Source organism: Heterodontus francisci, chromosome 2 (genome assembly GCF_036365525.1).
Source record: "Heterodontus francisci isolate sHetFra1 chromosome 2, sHetFra1.hap1, whole genome shotgun sequence".
Classification (NCBI taxonomy): domain Eukaryota; kingdom Metazoa; phylum Chordata; class Chondrichthyes; order Heterodontiformes; family Heterodontidae; genus Heterodontus; species Heterodontus francisci.
Genome location: NC_090372.1, coordinates 41,017,232 through 41,028,449, shown reverse-complemented (window position 1 = coordinate 41,028,449; position 11,218 = coordinate 41,017,232). Strand labels below are relative to the sequence as shown.

Below are 11,218 nucleotides of genomic sequence, written 5' to 3'. Positions count from 1 at the left end.
TTGATCTGTCAACTGGTCCTCCTAGTGTAGTTCAGAATCTCGCTGGGTCCTACTGGTCCGCTTCAGATAATCCCGAGGTGTTGAATACAATGCAGCCCCACACTGCCGATCACGATTTTTATTTCGATCACTTGCTTGTCCAGCTCAATGGCAGCAAGATCCAAGCAATGTAATTCCTTGCATTGCCTGAAGAGTTAGAATTCATGGGCATGGTCTTGGGCTTTCCAATACATTGACAGGTATTTGGTACTCACACTGCTCAATCACTTGTTTGCAAAAAACCTTAGCTGGAGCTTTCTTCTTTAAATGACTCCCTTTTTTTCTGAGGCTTTCCCTGAAAGGAAAACAATTGCAGTTCACCTGTGAGCACAGCGCCGGACTTCAATCACGGCCTGTATTCAGTGCCTGCAGCGCAGGCTTTCATCCTGTTATCGGGAGACTACGCCCACGAAGCAGTTATGGCAGGAAATGGTGCAATGGTAGCGCCACTCTGCTGCCCCAACGTGAACTAACTCTGCTCGCCTTTTCCGTGTCCAATTCCGCCCAATTATCGCTGTTTCTCGCCAACAAACATCAAAATAACAATCCTCTTTCATGTACTCACACACTCCGGAGCAGCAAATTCAGCGGATTGTCGTCAAACCTGACAGTGTTTTATCGTTGCTGCTACCTCCGATGGACTTCAACAGGAGACATCACTGTCCCTGATGAATGCCATTGCTGAGGCTCTCTGCTGTCCTGCTACTTCGATGTGTTCTGCTACCTCCACGCTGGGGCCTTCAACTACACCTCTATGCTACCAGGCTGTGGATGGTGTGCCCAGAACTTGAAAAGCTTCAGAAACCAGAAGCTGCCACCATATTGTGTTACTTCCTCCTTCAGCAATAAGGTACCAAACAATCTTGAGTTGAAAGGGTAATTAAGGAGCGGGTTCGTTATTATTAAATCACAGGTTTACAAAAGTGATCTTTAAACATGTGTGATTAGATGACTGACACAACTCCAACTGAGCTATTGCGTGTTAGTTGATGTCATTTCCTGTGATAATGTGTGAAGTACTCAGACTGTTAAGGTGGTATCATAACAAGGTGTTCCCTGCATAATTTTAGTATTTGTGTGCTGCTTTGGCCTGATGACATCCGTCATGATCTCAATCTTTCAACCTCTTTGGCCACCCACAGGAGACGCACCTCCATATGTGCCCATAGAGTCACCTCACACCATGCAGGCTGCAGAGGAAGTGGCAGTTGTGCTTCTCGCCCTTCAACTCTGCAGGTAGGCTCGCACAGTGGCACTAGAAGCGGCGTTATATGAATAATTTCACAGCACTTGAGTTTATATCATACCTTTCACGACCTCAGGGCTCCCAAACCCTTTTACAGTCACTGAGATATTTTTGACATTTAGTCACTGTTGTAATGTAGGAAATACAGCAGCGAATACATGCACAGCAAGGTCCCACACACGGCAATATGACATTCACCAGATAACCTGCTTTAGGTGTTGTTTGAGGGATAAATGTTGGTCAGGACACTGGGAAGAACTCCCTGCACTTCTTTGAAAGAGTGCCATGGCTCTTTTACCCCCACCTGAAGAAGCAGATGGGACCTTGTTTGAACATCACATCCAAAATACAGTGGTGGGGTAGAAATTGGTCTCAGACAGTGGCACAAAAACAGGTGGAATCAGATTGGCCACTTCTTATATGTAGCACCTGATATTTAATTTCATTGACTGAAATGGAACTCCGACAGTCCAATGCCTCCGACAGGCAACACTCCTTCAGTACTGCACCTAGACACACTGGAGTAGAGCTTGATCTTGAGTGATAGTATAAAATGGATAATAATGAAACGGGATTCTGTTTCTATTTCCATTGATTTCACAAGGCCAAGATCTACCCTACTATCTCAATTTTTAAAAAGTGTTTGTCAGACCTTTCAGGACAAATAGCTAGAAGAACAGTTCATTCATTTTGTTGGAATGATGCCATGTAGAAAGAACGCAGCGCAGCATATTGATGGCCTGCCACTAATCTGGCCTTGAAAGCTGCTAGCTTTTCCTTTTCATGGTCTGTTTGCTTTCCACTTAAGTACGTAATCTTTCAGTTTGGAAGTTAAACCAAAGCAGTGATAAAAGGTTTAGTGATTATTTTAAATTTATTTCCTTCTTTCAGTCCTAAACATTCAAGGGAGCAAAAGGCCTAAATGGTCTGAGAGCAAAATGGTTAACAGCAGTTGAGACAATGTGCCATTGTCACAATTGTAGCAAATTTAGTTTTTGCTGGTTCCAATTTTTAGACGTTTAGTACATAATTAAACATTTAATGGCCTTGGTGACTTCTGTACTTTAAACTGTATGTACATAAATGTCACTTTGGTCTCCTGGAAGCATTTTGTACCTAGTTCAGAGATTTCTTAACCCTTTCCATGCATTATGTCAAAGGACCTTGAAATAAGATTGCAGCTGAGAGCCAACAACAAAGCTTGTACTCAAACAGTTCCTTTAAAACAGCTTTGCTTTGCAATGGAAATCCAATACCAAGCAGGAGTTAAAGGAGGTAAATTAAGGCGTCGTCATAGAGGTATATTTTGAGGAGGCTTTTGAAGATGAGCAGACATCGTGCATTGATTGGAAGGGTTGGGGAAGAGAATTCCAGAGTGCTGGGATACAACGTCTGACCCTCTGAACCAGTGGTGAGTGTACGAAGGTGGAAAGCTTATGGTGTGACTGGCATATAGGCTGCAGTAGGTTTAAGAGATAAGGTAGAATAAGACCATAGATGGATTGGGCAATGAGAATGAAGATTTTGAAAGCAATGCACTACATGATGGATGAACAGGATTTAGTACAGGGTGTGGTTGGCAGCATTCATGATGTCAGAGTTTGTGTAGACTGGAGCTAGGGAGGCCAGTGAGTAAGCCATTGAAGAAATGGTCTCGATGTACCTCCCCATACTGCTGGGAATGCTCAGTTCACAAGGGCAAAGGAGGACAAGATAAAAGGGGCAGAGATCCATGACACCAAAACTCTGCCTTCTTTGTGTTGAACAGGGACTTTCAGAGCCACTGAGGGAGAGGCAGAGGCATATCAATGGCCTCAAAATGAGGGAAGGGAACATAATGATGTCTTCTACCTAATTTTCCTTTGGATACAGAAGTTGGGTGCCCATTTGCAGTTGTGTACAAAGACGTTGTCAGTCGACTCCATACCTTTCTCCCTCAGATCAGGAGATTGGAGAAGACAAGGGAGCAAGGCAAAGGAGCCAAAAAGGTAAGGAGTGCATTTTTGCTTTATTTGGACAACTTTGGCAAGGCTGCATGTATTGGCCATCCCTAGTTACCCCGAGGAGGTGGTGGGCTTTCTCCTTGAAATAATGTGGTCCTTGTGCTGATGTGCTGCTGATGCTTCCATGATGCCGTTAGATAGGGAATTCTAGGATTTTAATTCGGTGCTGATGAAGGAACAGCAATCTATGCCAACGCTAGCATAGATGTGAGTTGTAAGGAAATTTGAAGGTGATGGTGCTTCCATGATGTTGCTGCTTGTATCTTTCTCTGTTATAGGCAAAGAATTACAGTCAAAGTAACATTGATGAGTTGATGCTGCACATCCAATAGAATATAAAAATTGCAGGTCCAGGTAGAGAGAATGGACATTGAGTCCAGTGGTAGGAGTGCTAATCACAAAGGCACCCACTGGATTCTTGGGTCCTGGGGTCTTCTCGAGGCCATTACAGCTGCTCTCAAGACTTGCTAGCTTTCAGGGATTTCCTTCTCAATCTCAGCACAGGCACCTGCCAAGGGCCAGGCCTGTGCTGAGGCATGTTGAGTCCATGCTAATGACCTGAACCTGAAAATACAGGTGGGTTCAGGTCATGTCAAGCACAGTGCATTTCCGGTGTGCTCGACCTGACTAATGTCTGGGCACAGGGAAAAGAACACTATCTGGGCTGTTGAATATGGAACTGACAAAGATATGAATGAAGGTTTCGATGGTGGTGGAGATTGAACTTGTGATGCAGTTTGGCAATATTGGGACGGTGGAAATAGATGGTCTTGGTGATGTACTTAATATAAGGTTTAAAACTCAGCATAGGAAGGGATGAGCAGGAAACAAGTTTGTGTACTATTGAGTCCAACCTTGGTGAGCAAAAACAAACATCAATGGAATTCGGGGCCAAGGTTCAGAATTTCTAATGGGAGCTGAACAGGGACGGCTTCAGTCTTGCCAATGTTGAACTGAAGAAAGTTTTGGCTTATCCACAACAATTTTGAACTTGCCATCAGGCCCCACAATATCATTATGGAGTTGATGTTGAGGCTGATTTTAACGTTGAATGTTTCTAGCGCACATATGGGGCTGAATTTTGTTGGCAAGGCAAGGGTCCCAATGCCAGACTGGAAAGCCGGGGGCAACACCTCAGCCATTTGGGGCACTCCCAGCTGCATTTTTCGGCGCTCCAGCAATTAAATTCCTGGTGCCAGGGCTTCGCTCCCTTTAAAAGAGGGGAGACCGCCTCCAGGCGTTGTCAGTCAATCAGCAGCTGTCAAAAATGCATGCTGATCTCTCCACAAGATAAATGGGGTCAGGGGTATCCCAGGCCAATCTGACAGGACCTGGCGAGGGGTGGAGGGGGAGCAGATGGTTGGTGAGGGTGGGAATGGTGTTTCAACGGGTGCAGCCCTTGCTGCCGGGGTCCCTTCTTGGACCACAGAGTGCCCAGGATGGCTCGCCTGACACCCCCAGCCCACATGGAGGCCACTTGCGAAAGGGCCCACCAGCTGCTGATAAAATGCCAGCAGATGTGGAAAGAGGCCCTTAAGTGGACACTCATCAAGGCTCCTTCGACAGCACCTTCCAAGCATGCGACCTCTACCACCTAGAAGGACAAGGGCAGCAGATGCGTGGGAACACCACCACCTGCAAGTTCCCTTCCAAGCCACACACCATATTGACTTGGAACTATATCACTATTCCTTCAGTGTCGCTGGGTCAAGATTCTGGAACTCCCTTCCTAACAAAGGCAGGCCCCCTCTTTCATCCTGCCGAACCCATTAACAAATAGCCAGCGGTATCGGCTCAAAGGATATGAGTGCCCAGACCAGGCCTATCCATCAGTCAAAGAAGCACGTGGCTATGAATATAAAGCTCTCAGTCTGAGGTACAAGGAAAACCTTGATAACATCTTCAGCTATTTTATTAACTCGAGCTGAAGACACTGAAGGAGAGAATCACACCAGATCCCAATTATGGGCGAGATAGTGGTGCAGTAGTAATGTCACTGGACTAGTAATCCAAAAGCCCAGGCTAATGCCCTGGGAACATGGGTTCAAATCCTTACACAGCAGCTGGTGGAATTTAAATTCAATTCGCTCATTAAAAAAAAGTCTGGAGGTGAAAGCTAGTCTCAGTAATGATGCTGTGAAACTATCATCGATTGTTGTAGAAACCCATCTGGTTCACTAATGCCCTTTAGGGAAGGAAATCTGCCATCATTACTTGGTCTGGCCTACATGTGACTCCAGATCCACAGCAATGTGGTTGACTCTTAACTGCCCTCTGAAATGGCCTAGCAAGCCACTCAGTTATTCAAGGGCAGTTAAGGATGGGCAACAAATGCTGGCTCTGCCAGTGACTCCCGCATCCCATGAAAGAATTAAAGAAATATTATAGCTTTGCCACAGCCTAGAGTCTCTTTCCGCATCCATTTTCCCCCACTCTAAGGCCACATGGTGCACGTACTGTACATTGATGGCATCCCTCCTTGTCTCAAATGATTAGGTAATGCCAAGCTTGCGTTTTATAAGCCTGCTGATTGTAGAGGGAAGGGAAGGCTAAGGGAGTTAAGGAGTTGCACACTTTCCGGATCCTGAGAACATATAAGCTATAGGAGGAAGCTGTGTGATAAGGGCACAGGACAATGGTTTAAGAATGTTAGAAATTATAGTAATAGTAAAATTGTGTTTTACATTTCAGCGCTGCACTTTTAAAGAATTACCAAGTACATTGTGCAGACAAATGGGTCTGAAGGAGTGGTGTGGAAGGCAATGGTTTCGCTTCATGGGTCAGTGGCACCAGTATAAGGGAAAGAGGGAGCTGTTCTGTTAGTCTGGGCTCCAATTAAACTGGGCAGGGATCAGTGTCCTGGCAATTTGAATAACTAAGGAAGTGGACAGTGCTTTAAACTAATAAAAGACAGGGGGTGCAGGTGGGAGGATTCAGGAAAGGGTAAATTCACAAACAGCAAGGAAAATGTCTAGGCTCTAGGGCAGAGCACTGTTTGGGTAAAAATAAGCAAAATGGGTCAGGAAAGAACAGTGAGAGTAATAAAGGGATTAGTGACTAAGGTGACGCCAGGGAAAATTAGAAAAAAGTCAAAGCTAAAGGCACTATATCTGAATGCACAAAGCATTCACAACAAATTAGATGAATTAAAAGCACATATAGAAATTAATAGGTTTGATTTAACAGCCATTTTGGAAACGCGATTGCAAAATGATGCTGGAAATCTGAAATAAAAACAGAAAGTACTGTAAATACTCAGCAGGTCAGGCAGCATCTGTGGAGAGAGAAGCAAAGTTAACGTTTCAGGTCTGTGACCTTTCATCTGATTGGCACAGGTTGGTAGGCTGTAACTAGTGGGGTACCACGAGGATCAGTATTTGGGTGTCAGGTATTTACAATATATATTAATAACAGCAACAACAACTTATATTTATATAATGCCTGTAATGTGATATAAGTCCCAAGGCCTTTCACAGGAGCATTATAAAACAAAATATGACACCTAAGCCACATTAGGAGATATTAGGTCAGATGACAAAAAGCTTAGTCAAATAGGTAGATTTTAAGTAGTGTCTTTAAAAAGGAAAGCAGGGTAGAGAAGCAGAGGGGTGTAGAGAGGGAATTCAAGAGCTTAGGGTCTAGGCAACTGAAGGCACAACCACCGATAGTGGAACAATTAAAATCAGGGATGCTTAAGAGCACAGATAATTCGGAGGGTGTGGGGCTGGAGGAGATTACAGAGATATGGAGGGGTGAGGACATTGAGGTATTTGAAACAAGGATGAGAATTTTAAAATCAAGACGTTGCTCGACCAGGAGCCAATGTAGGACAGGGGAGCACAGGGATGATAGTTAACGGGACTTGGTGTGAAATAAGACACAGGCAGCAGAGTTTTGGATTACCTCAAATTTACAGAGGGTAGAATGTGGGAGACCAGCCAGGAATGCATTGGACTAGTCAAGTCTAGAGGTAACAAAGGCATGACTGAGAGTTTCAACTCAGATGAAATGAGACAGGGCGATGTTACGGAGGTGGAAGTAGGTGGTCTGAGTGATGGTGTAAATATGTGGTTGGATGCTCATCTCAGGAGCAAATTTGACACCAAGGTTGGGAACAGACTAGTTTAGTCTCTTGTTGGGAGGGAGAGGGATGGAGTCAGTAGTTAGGGAACAGAGTTTGGAGGGATAACCGAAAACAATGAGAGCTTCAGTCTTCCCAATATTTAGTTGGAGAAAATTTCTGCTCATCCATTAGTGAATGTCCGATAAGCAGTCTGATAATTTATCACAGTGGAAGAGTTGAGAGAGGTGTTAGTGAGGTAGGGCTGGATGTTTTCAGCGTACATGTGAAAACTAATGCTGTGCTTTCAGCTGATGTCACCGATGGACAGCATGTAAATGAGAAATAGGCAGCTAAGCATAGAAAACTGGGGCACACCAGAGGTAACAGTGCAGGAGCAGGAAGAGAAGCCATTGCAAGTGATGCTCTTGATACGATTAGATAGATAAGAATGGCACCAGATGAGAGCAGTCCCACCCAGTGGATGTCAGTGGAGAGGCGTTGGAAGAGGATAGTGTGGTCAACTGTGTCAAAGGCTGCAGGCAAATTGAGAAAGACCAGGAGGGAAAGTTTACCTTTGTCACAGTCACATGGAATGTCATTTGTGACTTTGATAAGAGCTGTTTCGGTACTGTGGCAGGGGTGGAAACGTGGGTGGAGGTATTCAAACATGGAGTTCTGGGAAAGATGGGAATGGATTTGGGAGGCAACAACACATTCAAGGACTTTGGAGCGGAAAGGGAGGTTGCAGCAAGTGTGGTATTTGCAAGAGTGGTGTGGTCAAGTGTTTTTTGAGGAGAGGGGGTCAGGTTTTCTTTGAGGAGAGGGGTGATGACAGCAGTTTTAAAGGAGAGAGGGGCAACATCTGAATAGAGAGAACCATTAACAATATCACCTAACAAGGGGACCAGGAGGGGAAGCTGGGTGGTCAGCAGTTTAGTGGGAATTGGATCAAGGGAGCTGGAGGTTGGTCTCATGGACAAGATGAGCTCAGACAGGGCATATGATGGGAGATAGGAGAGAAACTAGTGAAAGCTGCGAGTTCAAGGCAAGGACGGGGTGGGGGGGGGGGTGAGCATTAGAGGAAGTTTGACCCATTGGCTAGTGGAATGGAGGGACATGGCAGAGACAAATGATTGGATGGTTTCGATCTTAGTAACAAAGAGGTTCATGAGCTCCTCGCACTTATTGTTGGGGATGAGGGTGGAGGAGACAGGGGAGAGGGGGTATAAGAAGATAATTTGCAGTAGAGAAAAGAAGCCAGGGGTTATCTTTGCATTCCAGGATGTTCCAGGAATAGTGAACAATCTTAGCAAATGGGAGCAGCACCTGATAGTGTTTTAAGAGGTCCAGCCAGATCTGACCTGGATGGTTAAACTAGTTGCCCACCATATCCTTTCAAGTCTGCATCCCTTGGACTTAAGGGAGCAGAGATGAGACCCATATCAGGGCACATCCAGGGTGAGAGAGAGTAATGGTTTTATTGGGGACTAGGGCATCAAAGGGTAGGTTAGCACATCAATAGCTCCGGAAATGTTGTGGCAAACAGAGGGCCAAAGGATGGGCAGTTGGGATTTTGAAAGTGCAGTGGTAAGTGAATCAGGGGTTAGTTTTTCCAGGGACAGATACTCCATGAGATAGGGTTGGGCATGGAAGGGAGATGTGGGCGGTGAGTGATACAAGAAAGTGATCAGAGATGGTTTCATCTCTGATTGAAATGATGGGACAAGCAAGACCATGAAGGATGGCAAGGTCAAGGGGGTGGCCATGAATATGGGTTAGGGAGTTTGCATGGAGGAAAAGGATAAGAGGGCAGTGAACTCAGACAAGAGAGACCATGGTGAGTTCAGATGGATGTTGAAATCAGTGAGGATGAAAAGTTGGTTGATGCAGAGGCTGGGGCAGGAAAGCAGTGAAGCTATCTTGGTGAGAAAATTTTTATCATACTTGGGAGGGTGGTACAGAACAAGGATTCTGAAAGAGAGGTGAGAGGAGTGGAACACGCTGAGATGCTCAAAGGAGGAGAAAGTGCAAGAGGGGTAGGGGGTCAGGCCAGGTTTGATCTGGTGATGTGCCACACTGCCACTGCAATCAGTGGAAGATATAGCCAGGTGGGTAGGTTTCATTAAGAGGAAAGGTGTCATCATCCCTCAGCCAAGTTTCCATTTGGGCCATGATGTCGATGCAGTCATCTAGAATAAGTTCATGCATGGCAATAATACATAGCAAGGACAAAAGGAGTGATTATGGATAAAATCATTGAGAAATGGATAGGGACCAGACTTGGGGCACCAGCTAAGTTTCTGACTGATAGTGGAGGGGGATTTGCCAATTTTTTCTACATATTTGAATGCTTTACATGCAGGGAGACAGGCTTTCATCAAGGCTGAGGTCTCTGAGAAAGTTCGGAGAGCTCTGAGGCATCATATAAGGCCATCTGAGACAGAATTTAATTTAGAAGATTTGGTGTGTCATAAAAGAGAGGAAAATAGGGAATGGAAAGGTCCTGGTAAGGTAATGGGTCATAATGGTAAAACAGTAATTATCAGTTCTAATTCATGTCTTTTATCTCCCACAGGTCCTTCAAGCATTACTCAGGAGCTGGTGCCGGAGAAGAAGGAAACACTGTCACACGACTCATGCGCACCCTCCACCAGCTCAGATACAGTGCTCTCCAGAACCTTGGTGGGGCGCTAAGACAGGTAGCTGTGTTGTCACAAGTGAGCAGCAGCAGGTGTTGGAGACAGGGACAGCAGTTGAGAATCCCCCTCTGAGGGTGCAGGATCCTACAAGTTCTACTCAGCTGGACACGGATGCTGAGCCTCAGGGATCATTAATGAAGAGGACTATTCTGGAGCAACAACAGAAAATGTGTGAAGTTCTGTCAGCATCGCTAGAGACAGTCTGCACCATTGGAGAGATATTGGAGGAGTCCATCTCTAGCATGAGTGCCATGTATCTCGGGCCTTTGCACTGATGTTTACGTCCATGGAAAGAGTGGCCAACTGCATGGGACCTTAGCTGTGACAGGCAATCAAATATAAACTGAACTGACCTATGTCATGCACACTCCGTCTGCCAGCTTAAATAGGATGGAGGAAAGCCTCACTTGGCTGTTCAGACCCTCACTGAAGTGCAGCAAAGTGCTCTCCAGCGATTGACTAGCAAGGAAGTGAAGGTGAGGGGCCATGAGAGGGAAGATGGAGAAAGGGGACATGGAAGAGTAGACTCTGTTCAAAGTGCTCCCACTTGCAAACACCCAGCCTCACCCCCCAATCAGTCAGAGCTCCACATGCTGCCTCCTATCCCAGTGACTGAACCTGCTCCTGCACAGGTGCAAGTGGGGCAGTCTTGGGCAGGGCCCTCACATGCCCCAAAACCCAGAGGATGTTGACCACAGGCATCTTGGCTGTTAGAGCAGGGGAATGAGCAGCTTGCCTCTAGCTCTGCTGAAGCCGCAGGAATTTCGCCGCATAAGAGTAATATGAAAAGGAAAAGAAATACTTTGTAGTTTGTTACGACCAAGGGGGGGGGGGGGGGGAGTAATGCACTGTTAATTCAGTCCCGCTACTCCATAGGTCACAGCATATTAGTAAAGTTTCCCACCTACTGGAAAATAGCCAAATTAAACACTCTATTTGTCCCCCAGAATAAAGCACACCAAACCAAGTTTCTTTAACTAACAACTAAAGTAACTATTTATTAATAAACTAAGTCTTAAACAATAATGAGATAACTCTATATGTGAAAAGATTCTTTTCAAACTTCTTATTCTTCCTAATCCTTATGCACACACACATACATTAAAAAAGAATGGTTAACTGGTTTTGAAAGGATGTTTTGGTTTACAACTGTTTCTTAGGAATAATA

At 45.3% G+C, this 11,218-nt stretch overlaps 1 protein-coding gene across 1 annotated transcript; it reads left to right on the top strand.

Moving 5' to 3' along the window:
- Positions 1-2,436: 2,436 nt before the first annotated feature.
- Positions 2,437-10,853, top strand: LOC137380564 (uncharacterized). Its single transcript, XM_068052585.1, has 3 exons — positions 2,437-2,560; positions 3,158-3,273; positions 9,927-10,853. Exons 1-3 carry the CDS (start codon positions 2,437-2,439, stop codon positions 10,323-10,325), a joined length of 639 nt encoding a protein of 212 aa, XP_067908686.1. The 3' UTR covers positions 10,326-10,853.
- Positions 10,854-11,218: the final 365 nt, after the last annotated feature.